The sequence below is a fragment of the Electrophorus electricus genome, chromosome 16 (assembly GCF_013358815.1).
Source record: "Electrophorus electricus isolate fEleEle1 chromosome 16, fEleEle1.pri, whole genome shotgun sequence".
Taxonomy (NCBI): domain Eukaryota; kingdom Metazoa; phylum Chordata; class Actinopteri; order Gymnotiformes; family Gymnotidae; genus Electrophorus; species Electrophorus electricus.
Window position 1 is genome coordinate 9,013,347 of NC_049550.1, and position 18,029 is coordinate 9,031,375.

Here is an 18,029-nt window from a genome sequence, read left to right on the forward strand (position 1 = left end):
GAAAATGGAAAGGTTGCACCACTAGGTGTCAGTTTCCATTGTGTTCCTCTACCAGGCTTAAACTGTGATTTTAATGTTGATGTAGTCAGTTGTACTGGAAATAGAATAAAAATGATTATTTAGGATCACAACAAGTACATTTTATAATACAGTATAAGCGTTTACATTGCTGTGTAGGTCAATTAAATCCCTTACATTCCAAATGCACTGGAAATCCAGAATTTGTGATTAAACGATTAAAATGTGTAGAAGTGAAAGAGGAAAAGATTATAAGATCTGCTTGAAGGAAATACCAAAATTACCGCAGCCCTGTCTCTTTTCTGAAAGGGTTTATTTCCCCCCGCAAACTGTAAGGACAAGCTCGGTTCGAGAGTATATGAGCATATCCTTGCATGAAAACAGATTTATCGATGAAACGAGATAAGAATTAAAAGGCATTTCGTTCCTCAGAGCCCAAAATGGGGACAAACAGCATTCGGATACAAATGTCTAGTCACCGAGAACTGCCTTGATCTTTTCAATGCTGGCGCATCAGGAAATGTGTGGGAGAAAGTTCAACCCCATTCATGGGGGAGCTAATGGCTCTGAATCACACTCTAAGAGCAATTCAGTTTCTGCAACATTGACTATGAAGAACTGTACTTTCAGTACCCCCACCCTCCCTTCACAATTGGCTTCTAATCCTGTAGAGGGACCCCTTTCCCTGCTTGAATCCCTCCCTGTACCGACTGACTGTCTCCCACTCCCTCACTTTTTTATCAGTGTGGGGAGGTTAAGAGAGGGAGGGTGGGAGGAAGAGAGAGTGAACAGGCAGACTCACAGCGTGGCATTCACAGGCAGACAGCGCAGCCGCTAGCACCTCTGCCGCCGGTTTTCCCTGTGCACTTCCACACTGTCTATGGAAAAGGGCTATTTCCCATTCCAAAAAGAAGACTCATTTTTAACAAGCCAAAAAAAAGCAGGAGAAGAAAAAAAAAAAGCAAAGCAAAGGAGGAATTCAGGCAACAAGGAGCATAGCAGGAAGGAACTGAGAGACATCCAGCACCTCCTGTGATCCTCCCCCTTAATTAAAGGAGAGAGAGAAAGAGACGACAAGAGAGAAAACGGAAGGCACTGGAGTATTCGTTTTTTTCTTTCGTTTCATTTTTTTCTTCTTCCTCATTGTGGTGCTGGGAGGTGTGTCGTCCTTTCACCTGTTTGCGCTCTCCATCATCTGCCTCCTGATTTATTTCTCCATCTACCTGGTGTACAATTTCGTCTACCTATGACACGCTCCAGAGTGTGGAAGCGCAGGGAGAGGGTCTTTTCTGCGTCCGTTCCTCACGCTCGGTTTCCTGTTGCCCTCGGGTTCCACTTTGCGCCGGCTTCTCTCCTTCATCGGTCGCTTCTCTCCATCTCCTCGCAGGCCACCATCCTGCCCTCGTCCGGAAAAAAAAAAAAAATCTGATTCTGAATCAAAGTCGGACAGAATTCTGAAAAATAGCAACTCCTGTCTTTTGCATTTCTCCTGCTTTTGTTCTTTCATTCATTTTCCCTTTTCTTTTCCTTCTCTTGGTCTTCCACTACCTCCCCTGTCACATCACTCCCTTTTCTTTCTGGGGACGCTTTAAAGTTCCTATAGGTAGGTTTAACAACTTGTTTAGCGTCTGTCTGACCTGTTTGTCTGTGTGTGTACCTGTGTGTCCTTATTCTTCATGTGTACACAAAAACACACATCGACACACACACGCACATACACTCACACGCACACTAAACAAACAGACGAATGGAGGCGACGAGGATCTCGCTGCTCGTCTGATGCCATTCTTCCATCCTGTTGTTCCTGTTCTCCTGTTGTGCATCCCAAACTCCCTCCATTATCTATTGTTCAACTTGTTCAATGCACACAGTAGTCTTCAAGCCATAGATACACATATAATTAGTGGTCACATTTTCATTTTTTATTAGGCTCTTTCCATCTTTAGTGTCTGAATAGTCATTCAGGGAATACCACACCCATGAAGTGAAAATGTTTAGTGTTACTGCAGTGTGAAGCCAGTATTTAATTCAATAGGCTTTTATAAGCTGTAATGAAGCTTTACTCAAATTCACTTGATATTTATGTGGGAATTTTCTCGGAGACACTAAAGATCGATTTGCTGAAGGTATTTCCAAGCCAGGTAACAATTTACATTGGAATTATGAACAAATGAAAAAACCTTATTAATTTCTGGTTCTTGGATGAGTTCTCAAGCATAGTTTGTTGTGTCATTTTATCCTACTGGAATGTTTGAAACGAAATGAACTTCATCTGCTCATAAAGTGTGTTGACCCCGCAACCCCATCCCCAAAAACAAAACAACCCATCAAAATCATGGCCTTTACTGCTTGCCTTACAGATCACTTTCTACTGGGTGTCTAATTTTCATGTGTCACTCCATCTTTCTTTACTCTCCCCTACTCTTTACTGCCTGTCTGCCACTTGGCGAGGCCGGCTATCGCTTTTTTTCTGCTCTCTGCATCATCACTGCCCCTCTCTTTCCCACCCCAACCTCCTCCCATCTCCTCCTCCCATCTCCTTCATTCTCGCACTCTCCTCGGATCCCCCTGATCAGCTGACGTGCAGGGAGGCGTCACGGCGCAGATGGCGGGGGAGCAAACCCACCGGGGAATTAAAGAGCAACTTTTCCTCTCCATTCACTAAATCAGTTGCAGATATCCAGTGTTGCACTTATATATTTCAAAACATTATTTTTCTACTGCTGTTTGTCAAATGATGCGGTGTCCCTTTTTATTGATGCACACTTTTGCATTTTGCATGAAATTGCTCTATGCCTGGGCATGGTCTGAATAGGAAGCACAGCATTTTATTAACACGGGGAGAGAGGGAAATTGCATGCATACGTGTAGGACGTAAATGGTCTTTACACTCTTCAAACTCATCCAGGTGTATAGATTTTAGCATCAGTTTAATGCACAGCGAATGTTACTGATGGACTGAATAATATAAATGTGAGGATCGTTCCATTTCATCCATCCATTTCTTGCTCACACTCACCCTCTTATTTCTGAAATTTTCTTCCCATTACAGTTTACTGATTTGAAATTAGTTTTGGTCCCATTCCTAAATGATATGGCTCATTGGATTTACCTATACAAGATGATTATGTAGTCTTCTATTGATGTTCCTCGTTCCTACGCCACAATTTTCTTGAATTTCAAGGACTTATCAAATCTTTTAAAAGACGGACATGTCAGTGGAGGCGCTCTTATCTTTCTTGTATTTTCTCTTTCCCTTTTGTACCGTTTGTCTTTACTGACATCACCCAGATATTAATGAGATACTACAGAAATGGTTAGAATGGTAAGTAGCACAGGAAGTGTGTGTATGTGTGTATGTGTGTGTGTATGAGTGTGTGTGTGTGTGTGTGTTTGCGCATGTATGCGTGTATTTTGTCTAGAATTTTGCAGGCTAATGGTCTAATATGAGGTAAATAATGGACTATACAAGGCCACTAAACAAAAAATTGCAAGTGATTTGATTCTATAAGACGATAGCGGTGTAGAGTGATAAAAACTTTATTCTCAGTAGTCAGGAGTTGCCAGTTGCCAGAAGCCAAATAAACCAATTTTGGCTAAACCTTTGTCATGCTCATAGTCCAAAAGCACGCAGAGCCCACGCGAGCACCCACCTGTGGTTTGTAACTATTTTCTTTCCCTTCCTTTTTCCGTAGTGACACGAAAAGGAGTCAGCTCATACCGCAGGTGATATCCAAAGAAATCTGACGGACACTTGAAGAACTGCATAAATCAAAGAGCTAAGGAAATTTAGCGCTTTCTTCGAAATCGAACTCTTTTCTTTAAAGTGTAAAGACAAAAGAACTCAATGGATGACGCTCTTTCACAAATGTATGAAGTTTCAGGACACAGCTACGCTACGAGTTAAAATGAACTGATAAACGACAATTTCGCCTGCAAGCTGTGTTTTTATTTGATTTGATTTTTTTAATTTGTGTTCCTCATCTCATGTTTTTTGGCCAGTGGAAGATGTGTCCAGAGACCTAGGCCTCAGGTGTGATAAGCATTTGATACTTAAATACATTTTTAGTACGTTGACTGTTAGAGCCACAAAGATTGTAGATTGACATCTTACTTTTCATTGTTTTATTGATTTAGAGACACAACAGATATCTTTTGGACTTTTTTCCTGATTGATCACTGGACTCATTCATCTGTTGTCTTCAACCGGGAACTACAGTAGGGCCGAATTACTTCAATCTCCCTCTGGAACCTGTTTTCAACACCAGTCCCTCTTTCTACGGTGTGCTCCTCCTTGTGCTGCTTCCTCGGTCAGTCATCCTTTCATCCGAGGCTATGAATGGAAGTGAGGAGTCCCAGCTCACACCATCATGCCAGAGTTGAGGAGAGAGGATGACAGTTGGGCTGGCAATGTTCAAGGTAGGAAAAGATTCATTCATTCATTCATTCATTCATTCATTTTTTTCTTTTCTTTTCTTTCTTTCTTTCTTTTGTTATTTTTTGGGGGCTGTAATGGTCTCTTCACTTCATGAATATGTGGTGTTGTGCTCTGGTGTGTTTGTGTACACCTATTTGTGCATAATACCCAAACATACACTGCTTTCATCTGTAGGTATTCAGCCAAGTTGCCCTTGGTGGTGTCCCCTTTCAGGCTTGAGTAATGTGTGTATAGTCTTGTCCAGACATTGCTACTAAGTGGGTTAACTAGAAAGAAAGGAAATGAGGAAGAAAGATAGAGAGGACATGAGAGAGAGAGAGAAGGGTGAACTGTCCTCCTCCCTTCTTCTCTTTCTCATGTGAGGATGTGATCTGCAGAACTAATGAACACAGTCTTGGGGAGGGGGTTTGGGGGCGGTACTCGTCAGCTAGCCTGAAATCTTTGATGATGTGTCCCTGCCTTCGGACTCTCCTTTGCTTATTGATGTAAGGTGACAGATTTGCTTTACCCTTTGCTCAGTGGGGTCGGAGCGGCTGCCAGTCATCCTTGCCTTTGATTGATTTGGATCAGAGGGGTGAAAGGAGGGAGAGTGAGAATGTCTTTTAAATCTTCCCCAGCATCACTCTGAGATTCTGTTGGCTTGGCAACTGAAGTTCAGTCGGCGTGGCAACAGAATACAGGCAGGGGGAGTAGGGGCTGGGAGGAGACCGCAAGATGCTGGGAGCTGTGCTATGAGACCTTTTTGAGACATAACTGTTACTGTTCTAAACTGTTGCGGTGTGTTATGTTACGTCAGCCGTTTTGTTGCAGTTAGTGGGACGGTTCTGCAGCATGCACTGTCTCCGGCAAGTGACAAGTAGAGCCAGATTACAGCAGATGTTTTCTGCAGTGCTCCGGTCCACCTTTCCTATGGGCAAACGCAGGGTGCTGCATTCTTTTAGGCTTTGTTATAAGGCTGAGCAAACTGCAGCCATCATGCAGCGTTATGTTTAAACTGTTTAGCGTGTGATGACGTGTGTGTGTGTGTGTGTGTGTGTGTGTGTGTGTGTGTGTGTGTGTGTGTGTGTGTGTGAGAGAGAGACACGACCTGATCTTGCTGATTGATAGAGTGTGTGTTTGTGTGTGTGTGTGTGTGTGTGTGTGTGTGTGTGTGTGTGAGAGAGAGAGAGAGAGAGAGAGAGAGACACGACCTGATCTTGCTGATCGATAGAATGTGTGTTTGTGTCAGCGGAAAGATGGACTGATAGACATGAAAGTCATTATCCTGAACTGGGCTCATCCAAGCAGCTTTAACAAAACTGACCCGCCACTTATTTTTGTGGGATTTGTGTGTGTGTGTGTGTGTGTGTGTGTACATGTGTGCACATGTAGGCTAAGATGAGTCAGGATTCTCTAATCATTAATATTCTCAAATCAGTTTTAGAAATGACACCGATCATCAATGTATGAGTGTGTGTGTACACATGCATGCGTGTGTGTGTATGTGTTGATGGCTCACCTGTGGTGAAGATTTATCAGTTTATTAGTGTGCACCTGTTCACACCTCCATAACAAATAGAAGAAAAGTTGGCTCTCTTCCTGGTTGTACTAAAAGTACTGAGACCAACTTATCAGTGAAAAAAGAGCAAAAGACAACTCATTCCCGTATTATTTTCTATTTCTCTAACATGTACTTACTAGCTTTAACCAGACATGTGCTTCTGAAAATTGCATGCCCTTCTTATCAAAATGTATCATTTTAAACAACATTGTTTTGGCTAAAAAGATATTGCAGAATGCAGTATTAAGCAAATGCAGGCTCTTGGGAACCACATATATTTCCATGTGTGAAAAGGTTAATTCTGACAGTTGTCCATCCAGTCTGTGAAATGTACATATGTATAAATAGCGTAATTTATGTGGCAAAATAATACAATCCTTTATTCCACATGTGAAAGCATCAAGTGTTTGACACCATTTTTTAATCATATAACAAATCATATCCTGTGTGCACTAGAATGCAATTACAACTCCAGTCATACATCATGTTCGGGCACCAGAATAGTCTCTGTTAATCTGACCTGGTTCAGCCTGTTTGGGTTCCATGTCTGTAATAATGGAATAAAATGTAATAAATATTACTGTTAATATAAATGACCCACGTTAACATTGCTTTTTATCTGCCATTTGGTCATTTTATTCAGCTTCTTTTTATAAGGTCTTCCCATCATCTTGTCTACTGTCTATATCCTTTGTGGCTTGGGGCATAATTGAATTTTTCCCTGTTTGCTTTCTTCGTTCTTTATTTTGAATATATTTTTTGTTGTGTTTAAAAGGTTTTCCTTCTCTTGCATCTAATTGTATCATACTTATTCAAACAATATCAGAGTGGTTTTCAGCTTCTTTGATGGTTTTGACGTTTATTTTGGCCACCGTTTCAACTTGCTACTATCTTGCTGACGTAACAGACGTGCCATGTTGGTGCTCCCGTTAATTGCTGATGCATTTATCTATATAGCCCATGTATATCACACCAGCAAATAACAAAAATCTTGCTCAATTCAGTAAAAATGCATAGGGCCCTAGCCATTCTGCACTGTAGATGTGTAACAGTGTGCTCTAGAAAAAAACAGACATTGCTGGTATTCAACCACCAACACAGCCCCAGCTAATGTCGCATCACTACCTACAATTGCTTCCTTTGAGGGCCCTTTGAGGGCCCTAAGTAGGTAGGCATTGACAAAGTGAACACTACATAGTGTGTGAGGGGGTGATGTAGGATGGCCTGGTATGTCATGGTATCCATGTGCTGATCTTCATTTGGCCTTAACGAGAAACAGCTTGCTAATTAATTACCCATGACCAATGGGCAAAGGCGGGGTGATTCCCATCTCCGCGTGTGATTGGTCGAGGCGGAAGCAGGCCATCACCAAGCCCTGAAGGGAGGAAAAGGTCCCTCACCCAAAAAGCTGCTCCTCAAGTCTGAGTGAGTGAATGTGTGTGTGTGTGTGTGTGTGTGTGTGTGTGTGTGTGTGTGTGTGTGTGTGTGTGTGTGTGTACTATTGATAAACAGAAAAAAAATAAAATTAAATACATTAAATACTTGGTCCCATTTTGCATTACCCAATTGCCAGCATAGAATGTTTTATTTATGAATTTAAATGCATAGGATGGGATTTTCATTCATTAGCATTACAGTGACCTGTTGAGCCATTTGCAGTCATTGACAAAGTCACATATGTACACTGTGACTATAGGTCCTGTTCAAGTATTTTCACCCCAAGTCAAATTCATGAAAATGTTAAAAAAAAATTACATTTGTAAGCATCCATAGAAATATCTCTTGTGCACAAGTGAAGTTTTTTCTAGTCCTGCCTCTGTTGGTGCATGTTTCAGTATTTGAGTATTCTCTTTGGCATTCCATTCTTTTCCCATTTATTAAAACCTTTGCCACTGTTAAAATTGTACTGCCTTTCTGAGGTACATTAACCCTCATAAAGACCCTCAACAAAATCTCCTGCTCCTGAGAACTGCATGCATTTTCATTTAGTTTAGGTGTGTGTGTGTGTGTGTGTGTGTGTGTGTGAGTGAGTGATTGCGGATGTGTGAGAGTACGAAGGTGGGTATGAAAAAGTTGAATGCTCACATCAGAGAGGAAAACTATGGAACTGTATACTTCTTTAATTTCTTGTGTTTATCTATACATGCATTTGTGTATAAGGATTATGCCACTTAAATCTTCCCTGTGACAGTTTTGTGTTTGTATGCATTTTAGTTTGTGTATGTGTGTGTGTATGTGTGTGCGAGCATGCGTGTGTGTGCGAGCATGCGTGTGTGTGCGAGCATGCGTGTGTGTGTGTGCGAGCATGCGTGTGTGTGTGTGTGTGTGTGTGTGTGTGTGTGTGTGTGCGAGCATGCGTGTGTGTGTGTGCGAGCATGCGTGTGTGTGTGCGAGCATGCGTGTGTGTGTGCGCGAGCATGCGTGTGTGTGTGCGCGAGCATGCGTGTGTGTGTGTGTGCGAGCATGCGTGTGTGTGTGCGCGAGCATGCGTGTGCGTGTGCGTGTGTGCGTGTGCGTGTGTGTGTGCGTGTGTGCGTGTGTGTGTGTGTGTGTGTGTGTGTGTGCGTGTGCGTGTGTGTGCGTGCGTGTGCGTGTGTGTGTGCGTGTGTGTGTGTGTGCGTGTGTGCGTGTGCGTGTGCGTGTGCGTGTGCGTGTGTGTGTGTGTGTGAAAGGGGCCGGAGGCCATACCTTCATACTGTTACACTGGATCACTATCAATAGACAAGCCCATTCCCTCTTACATATTGTCCCACTTCAGAACACTGTGTGTCTGTGTATGTGTGTATGCATGCATAAGCATGTATGCTGCTCTAGGTGTATTTCTGGTCCTATTAAATGTTACAAACCTTACTCAGTGCTTAGCATTGATAATCAATTTTTATTGAATTGAATTCATTCTGTATAAATACATGTTAATTATGTTTCAGGCATCAGAGAGTTTTCTTTTTGAAAACTGAAACTGAGATAATTTGAGACTGGATCAAAAACCTGCAGTGGATTTTGTGGAAACATTTTGTTTAATGCATAATTTATTGCTTTGTCATTAAGAAATAAGCTCTATAACTGCTGTGAAAATGCTCATATGTGTCTTCTGGATGTATTGAAAAACAGGCCTGGCTGAAGGCATACCTACAGATACCACCCCAGCCTTGTTATAGAGCCACGCCACACCACCCTAGCCTCACTATAGAGCTCACATTAGCTTCAAATTTGAAGGAACACATTGAAGTTTGGTTGAGTGGTTTTTTTCATGAATTACAAGGAAATCATTGTAAATCCAGTTGTTTCATCTTATTTTGTTTGTAAGCTAAAATATAGTTGATAAACCATAAAAAATAAACTTTTAGTCAAGTGCATTTTATCTAATTAAATTCATTATGCCTATTAACATACATTTGTACACATTAATAAAACATTTCCAATGTGTCATATTTATGACAAACATTTCATACATTAAATGCCACTAGTCCTCTTATTACATGGATCACCTAGCTCATGACAATAAATGTATATAGTGACATCTGTTGGGCTGGTTTACTAGAAAAAAGATTTATGCTGTAAAGGTTTTTCATACCAGTGCACAAACTGAGAACTACAATACTTTATGCTTGTTCACTTAATATATCAGTGGAATATTCGTCATATCTTAGATAGGCAAAAATGCCGGATACCTCAGTCATGCCCTTAATGTATCTGTGGCATTTTGGTCATATTTTAGACAGGCGTATATTCTGGATACCTCAGTCATGCCCTTAATGTATCTGTGGCATTTTGGTCATATTTTAGACAGGCGTATATTCTGGATACCTCAGTTATGCTCTTGTCCATGCAACATTTATCCATTTTCATCTTAGTTTTTGAAGATGTCTGTCCTATTTTTCACCTACTTTACAGTGAACATAATTTGGTAGCGCACATCATGTTTTTGCCCACGGATGCCTTCAAATTTCTCACTCTCCATCCAAATTCTCCAGCTCAGCAGATCATGTGACTCAGAATGCTTGATTACTTAGGGAGACACATTGGCACATGGCCGTGATCTGGTTAATTCAGTCAGCACTGGCCTGGCCTATTTGTGTGTGCACATGTTTTTGTATGTGTCTGGATGATCTGGTAGTTTGTTGGTCCGGCAGATCGATAGTCTTTGCAAATGTCATCTTGGCTCAAGCCCTTTAGGCCATCTTTCACAATTCCAGCCAGTCAAGCCTCAGGTCCCAGACCATTCTGTCATGTCCAGCCAATTAAGCCTTGGTGCTGGAACCATGCTCTCATCTCCAGCCAATCAGTGAAATTAGGCCTTGGGCCTTGCGCAAGTGTCCCATATGATCAAGTGGGCATCATCAGCTGGAACATGAAGAGACACTGATATGAGATAAGACACCACATCAGGGAGAGAGAGTGTGTGTGTGTGTGTGTGTGTGTGTGTGTGTGTGTGTGTGTGTGTGTGTGTGTGTGTGTGTGTGTGTGTGTGCATGCGTGCGTACGTGTATGTGAGACAGACTCACAACACATGACTAATAAGTGATGTGAACTGATAATCCTAAAATGCAAAAACATAACTTCATGGGTGAGACTATTTTTTCCACTATTAAATCTTGTTTTGCAATTAGTTTACACTTTGATGTGTTAGTTCAAAGGATATTTTTAGATGAGTTTCATGGAGCATAGATATGGCTCCCATAAACTGCAATGGAGCATAAACGAAAAGCAGCTTCTAGCTAAAACAGGCTTTTAGAAACTCCCATTTTAACACAAGTGCAGTTTCTTCTACGGTTGGTTCTAAACTCTTGTAGCAGCATGTGGTAAGATATTACAGTTTAAAACTATAAATGTTTTGCTGATAAGCTTGTTGATTTGACAAGGAGTTGTTGGCATATATTTATCTGATAATCTCATCATCTTGACTGGCTGAGTAGAACCCCTACCATTAAACATCAATTATCAGTGAAAAATTGGAAAGCAATGATATAATGAAATTTGAAAAAGATCATGCATAGGTCTAAAGGAATTTTATTGGTGGCAACATATATCTCAAAGTTTATATATATATATATATATATATATATATATATATATATATATATATATATATATATATATATATATAAATGTATTTTTATTTTTATTTTTTATTTATTTTTTTTACAGCAGTTGTTGTCATAAAGCAGCTTTAAATATGTCTGGGTCCGGGAACAAGGAGCAGGAAGGCCCGATCTCAGTAGAACTCTACTCGTATCACATTGCCTTATATCTGGTTTCAAGGCCCTTGTATACTGAAAATCTGAATGTTCAATTGTTGCTGCTTATTGTACCAGGAAATTCCACTTTGCCAGAAATTACACTTACATTGGACTAACTATGATAAGGCCCAATTTATAAGGTTATGTACCCGGACAGATTCAACAAGTGAAGGATATAGCCCAAATGGCATGTACATTTACATGCATATGGCTTATGCTCTTATCCAGAGCAACCTCCAGATGCATGCGAAAAGTAGAAGTGAAAGTCACAAAAAGTATGTTGTACATGATTGGATTCATAACCTTCAAGTCTTGTAGCTTAATCCAACACAAGGGTAGTTTAGGGCAAAGTAATCTAGACTCATTTACCTTTAGCAATAGGAGAACTCCCTGTTAAGTGAATGTAAGTGCAACATTTTAATGAATGTGGATGAGCAATTAAGATGAATGAAGGAAAGACACTTTTAATGGTCTGATTCAACTGCATATAGGAGATGAAATGGCTGATGCTAAGAGAGGCTTGGTCATTCATTAAACTCTGAGAGGCGCGCTTGTGCTCTATGCTACCCTGGAAGAAACCTCCCTTTTGCTGTCAGATGCCTGTCAAAACCTCACGGTTCCATTTATTTAAAAAGTGTTCATATGGCATGCGTTCATATGGAATGTGCTTTCAATGTAGGAAAATATGGCACGGCAATCTGGCAGGATGGAACAATGCTGCACATCTCAAAGTCCTGCACACAGCAAGCAAACATAATCACAAGAACTCAGTACCATGAGTCAGTACCGTCAGTCAGTCGTACCATAGACCCTAGTTTGTTTTGTTTATGGGGTAAGGACGTTACTGTTCCTAAAGAAGAGACTGTTTCTAAGGTGTTTAAAAGGATCAATCTTTAAGTGTAATGACATTCTCCATGAAGCTAATGTTAATAAAATGGCTTTAAAATACAGATATGTTTGAAATATACATTTAAAATGCCTAAAGAGAGGCCTGTTGTGTACGCTGAGTGAGAATAAAATGGTATGTGACTGTGGTTGCCTGTGGATGTAACCGCTTAGATGCTGCCGAGATATTAAGTTTTCTTGTCATTTCGGCAAGAAGTCGCACAACATACGACAGTGTAAGGCTTTCAGCTTTTCATAAAAAAATGTGTAGGAGTACTGTGTGTGTGTGTGTGTGTGTGTATTTGTATGTATTTCCCAGAGATACTGAATTCTTCCCTATTGTCATGCTGGTTTGTTTCCCCATGATCTGATAATCTTACTCAAATGATCTTATTCATGTAGATCCATTTAAGCATGCTTTTGTTACTAGGAAATGTAAGGCTGTTAAATCTGCATAGCTGTATTAGTGTAGTGCTTTGTGAGTGTGTGTGCGTGTGTGCGTGCGTGTTTGGAGGAAAACTCATTTGAATAGTTGCTATGGATACCAAGCGCTGCTAAACGGAAAGGCAAACGGCACATCTCTCTGCCTCTTTTCCCGTTCTTCTGTCATCCTTCAGCACTCTCCCTTTTTCCTTCCGCTTGTCTCCGTCCATCTGCTGCATCTGTCACTCCTTTCTTTCTTTTCTTCACTGTGTTTTTTTTTTCCAGCTCCATCCATCTTCTTTAGAGCTTATTATTATGGCTTTTATTTCTTGCTCTCTCTCTCTCTTTTCATTCTGTCTTTAGTCTCTTTCTTTTGGTTTCGCTCCCTCTCTCTTTTTTTTTAATGCACAGCGTGTGCTTATTTCATTCTTCCCCAGCTTCTCTCTCTCTCTCTCTCTCTCTCTCTCTCTCTCTCCTTCTCTATCTCTCTCTCTCTCTCCCCTTCTCTCTCTCTCTCTCTCTCTCTCTCTCTCTCCCCCTCTCTCTCTCTCCCTCTCTCTCTCTCTCTCTCTCTCTCTCTCTCTCTCTCTCTTTTCTCTCTCTCTCTCTCTCTCTCTCTTCATTCTCTCTCTCTCTCTCTCTCTCTATCTCTCCTCCGTCCTCTCCCTCTCTCTCTCTCTTCCTCACTCTCTCTCTCTCTCTCTCTCTCTCTCTCTCTCTTTTTTCTCTCTCTCTCTCTCTCTCTCTCTCTCTTTTCTCTCGCCTTTGCTCACTTCCTGCATTCTTTTCCTCCTACTCGTTCTCCTCCTCCATCGCTCCGGTTGTTCATCTCAACAGAAGTGAACACATTCATAATTAGCATGTGTACCTGCAATTAGCGCTGACAAACCTCCAGTAATTAGCCCTGTAAGAGCTCGCGGTCCCGCTCCCCTCTCCTCTCCGTCCCCTTCGGCTCCCCGCTGCACTCCTCGTTTCTTCTGTAGCGTCTGGCTCTGTGTTCTTTTCCTTAATGCCACTGTGTCAACCCCTCAAGAGGAACAGTGTTGGTAAGAGGTTTACTGACGAGATGAACACACACACACACACACACACACACACACGCGCGCGCGCGCGCGCTTATATACAAACCTCACTAAAATCCCTTTTGCTTTTGTGACCGATTTTGATTCACGAGCTTTGAACCCATACACGTACACTCACGCACCGCACATTTGGTAGTGACTAAGTGTTGGTCTCCGCGCTGGTGCTGATGAGAACAGCAGTAAACAATAACGGGATCTCTTTAGGCGCTCCAGAAGGAATGAAAAAGATGGAGGACTACAGGAAGGCAGTGGAGGAAAGATGGATGGAGAAAGGATGGAGAAGGCCGAATTAGTGACAGGGAGTGTGCATTCCTGGTAGGATAGGGTCAATGGATGTGTGTGTGTGTGTGTGTGTGTGTGTGTGTGTGTGTGAGAGAGTGTGTGTGTGTGTGTGTGTGTGTGTGTGTGTGTGTGTGTGTGAACTACAGCCACCTGATCAATCAACTTGTGTCATTCTGTGTGCACCATATATAGATACTCACAGCAGGCTCTTGCTCTCTCTCTCTTTCACTCTCTCTCCTTCTTTATTTATTTTCTCTCTTTCACTCCTCTTGTCTCACCATCACTCGTCTGCTCTCTGTCACTCTCTTTAACCATCTGTCTGTCACTCTCATGGCTGTTCTCAATGTCCTATAGGAGAAAACAAACCCTGATCAGTGTGCTTCATAATCAACTTCTTTAGGCGCTTTCATGTTGTGTTTCATGATTAGCTGTCTATACTTGTAGATAGACTGAATGTTCTTGATCTTGATGTTTTTATGAACTCTGTCCAAGACTTACCAGTAATGAGCAGTGACCAAGGAGTCTGACTGTGAACAAGAGAAAATGTCTCATTTTTAAACTCTCTCTCTCTCTCTCTCTCTCCCTCTCTCTCTCTCTCTCTCTCTCTCTCTCTCTCTCTCTGTCCTCCATCAGAGACTGCGCCTTCACTGCTCCGCCATGCTTGTCAGCCTCCGCCTCTTCTTCTTTCCCGTTTCTGCCGGACGCTGGGCCCTTCTCTTCCCCTCTCTCCTCCCCTCGCCTCCCAGGTTCCCCCTCTCATCCCTCTCCCTCTCTTTCTCCCTCCTCCTGCTCTCGCTCCTCCTCCTCTTCCCAGCCTGCGAGTCACGGCGGGGAGGCGGGGCCGGCGGTGGCGGGGCTGCTGGAGGGGGCGGAGTCAGCGGCAGCGCCCGTGGCCACTCCATCGTGGCCCCGCCCCACTATCCTCCGGCGCCTGTGAGTCCTGTGGTAGCACCGCTGCCACCCAAGTTTGCTCAGGGCCTTAGCATCGCCGTCATCCTGGTGGGCAACTCCAGCGAAGTGACGCTGGCCGAGGGTCTGGAGAAGGAGGACTTCCTCCACGTGCCACTTCCGCCGAAGGTGGATCTGGTCACAATGAATGAGACAGACCCCAAGAGCATTATCAACCGCATCTGCGCACTCATGTCCCGTAACTGGATCCAGGGAGTGGTGTTTGGCGATGACACCGACCAGGAGGCCATTGCCCAGATCCTGGACTTCATCTCAGCCCAGACGCACATCCCCATCCTGGGCATCCGAGGGGGGTCATCCATGATCATGGCTGCAAAGGTATGCTCTGGCGTCAAACGGCTGTTTCTTTGTTTCATGTCTACTCTGATTTTCCTCAGTCCACCCTATTGATTGACTCGCCACTCCTTTTCACAGTGTAACCTTGAATTCTTTTCACATGCTTTACTAACCAGAGCAATTTCTCATGAACATGTGAATGAACATATCAGTAAAACTGCACGTTGTATTTTCACACACTTCATTTGTAGTAACACTTGACAAAGTAACTGCTGAAAAATGCTGTGCTTGGTCAGTCTGTATCTGTTTTGGTCCTTTGCTCTCTTCTCTTTCTAGCTTTGTCCATTCTCTTCTTCTGTCTTTTTGTGTCTCACTCTCCTTCTCTCTTTTTCTCTGTGTTTAATTCAGAGAATTGTCTTGCTAATAGCTTAATTGGCGCATGGTGTCGTCATACACATCCACACGTGTGCTGTGGTAAAGGTGAACGTGTCCAAGATCATCTAATCTGGCTCTGTGATTGCAGCTGATGTGGATCAGAGGGAACCCAGAGTGGGGCTGTTAAGTCAGAGTCTGAAGATACGCAGACTTAATCAGCAATACACAGGCTCATAGGTTCACATTGATCTACCCATCACTTAAGCTGTTACCAATGCACCACTGCCTTTTGTAATGAGAAAAACGTTTGTGGAATGACCGAGAAGGAGAAAGAAGGACCGGAAAAAAAACAGGCCCAAAAATCATGGGATAGATGGGGGGAATAAGACCTGTGCCATAAGAGAGACTGCTGGCTTTCCCCTATAGAAAGCAGGGGAATGAATAGCTGCTGGGACAGAGGAAGAGTGGGGAAGAAAGCAAAGAAATGTCAGCAGGACTCTTAGCAAATGTCACCGACTGAAGGAGTGGGAGTCACACGTACTTGATTTTTTATTCTGAAACAGGAAGGAAAAGGGTAGCAAAAGGGGGAAAAACACAACTTGGGTACATTTAGCAAAGTTAAAAACTATCGAACCTCCCAACTGTGGACAGACCCATTTTTCCAGTTATAGTGATTATAAAAAATTACAATTTCAATGCACTTTCTTCTCTGCATATTCTCATACTTATACAATATACAATAGCTGGAATAGTAGAGTTGTTGCAATATATCATTGTACTTTTGTATTACATAATCTTGTATTAACAGTTAAATATTATGTTGTCATTGGTTTCTCAATGAAAGCTGTCTTTTGTTTTGTTGGTCTTGTGGTTTATTTTTAAAAGTATATTATGTCTAGAGCTATGATTGGATTTTGGGATCCAGTAAGGTTTATGGTTATACTTAAAGTTGATAGGGTTGATTTAATTTAGGAATAACCATACTGACAGTCCAGCTAGCACTACAAATTTGTAAATGTAAACTACCAGCTCTCAAGCTACATGTTGTATTGCTGTTACTCAGAGCTGGGTTGTCATTTTGCGAGTCAGGCTTGGTCTGGATTCAATTACTATATCTATACATATGCATTACATATGCATTGGTCATGTGTCTAAATCTAAAGGCAAAACTATTGAGTGTGGATCAGCTGAGAATCAGGGCTTTTATGTCAGTCTGGAGGTTTCATGTGCTGCATAATCATTAAAATATTGCTATTGGCGTTCCACAGGGGTCTATCCCTGGTCTATTGCTTTTTACATTGTGTATAAATTAGGTAAGAAATGCATACTGAAAACTGTAGATTTAATTTTTACAGTCATTTATTCTTGTGCTGCTACTATGAAACGTAGAATATTTACATAAATATTTTAACTTGTTACAAGCCTTAATATAGTTTGAAATTAGTTTTGATTGAAGCAAAAGCTAAATGTATGATGTTTTCTAGATATCATAGTATGGATATATCAAAACTATCAGTAAATACTGTAAAATGGCATGTGACGAGGGCGGGCCAGGATGCAAGCGTGAGCCGATGTCGTGTTAAATAAAAAGATGTTTATTTAAGAACGAAAATAAAACATGAAAAATATGAGACGTAGCGACGTTAACCTAAACGAGAACGCACATACGAACATTAGCAGCGAACATCGGGTCACAAACAATATCAACAGGACAATAACGGACAATACCAGAGGCTGACAACGGGACATTTCTGCACACGTCAACAAGCAATGTAATGGGGAACACGTGGAACAGGGAAGGGGGCGTGGCGACATGCAATACACGGGTATACAAAGCAGAAGCACGTGGCTACACGCCCAACACGTGGACGGGCGAGGCGCGGAGGGGAGCGAGGCATGGCGCAGCTAGTGTGTGTGTCGAGGAGGGACTGATGACAAGCTACCCTTTAACACATGCACTGATGAATTAATAAAAAGCCCCTACATTTTAAATTAGGATTCTTACATAGAGTGTGTCTTTCATTTGAAAGTAAAAAAAAAAAAGTTTTTGATGAAACTGTTTTATTAGTATTGGATTATGGTGACAATTATATAAACATGGCTTCTTCAATGCTGAAACCGTTATATGCAATTTATCGCAGTGTTTTATTATTAGTGACACACCAAAAAGCCCAAAGTCCTGTAAAACACACAATGAACATATCTACCATAAAAATTATATGATAATAATATTTTAATAATCATTGGGAAAAAATAAAAATGACAAAATGGATAATTAAACACTTAAAGTAACTAAGGACAATAAAACACTCATTGTAAGCATTACTGTAAAGCTGGCTTGTCATCTCTGTTTATAAGTAGGAAGCAACACTGAACTGTTTTTTTTTTTTAATTTATAAAGCTTTATTGCAACAGGTCCCAGTCTTTATATTGCATCTCTGCTTTCTGTTAAAACAAATTAAATTTGCATGAGGCAGAACAATTGGTTTTAATGCAGAATG

At 41.7% G+C, this 18,029-nt stretch overlaps 1 protein-coding gene across 1 annotated transcript in view; it reads left to right on the top strand.

Annotated features, from left to right (window-relative positions):
- The first annotated feature begins 854 nt into the window (after positions 1 to 854).
- grin2bb (glutamate receptor, ionotropic, N-methyl D-aspartate 2B, genome duplicate b) overlaps positions 855 to 18,029 on the top strand; it is an 80,488-nt gene continuing 63,313 nt past the window's right edge. The window contains exons 1-5 of the mRNA XM_035535037.1: positions 855 to 1,621; positions 3,310 to 3,343; positions 3,714 to 4,051; positions 4,156 to 4,437; positions 14,542 to 15,195. Of these exons, the coding sequence (XP_035390930.1) occupies positions 4,411 to 4,437; positions 14,542 to 15,195 (681 nt within the window). The 5' untranslated portion in view covers positions 855 to 1,621; positions 3,310 to 3,343; positions 3,714 to 4,051; positions 4,156 to 4,410. The remainder of the gene's footprint in view (positions 1,622 to 3,309; positions 3,344 to 3,713; positions 4,052 to 4,155; positions 4,438 to 14,541; positions 15,196 to 18,029) is intronic.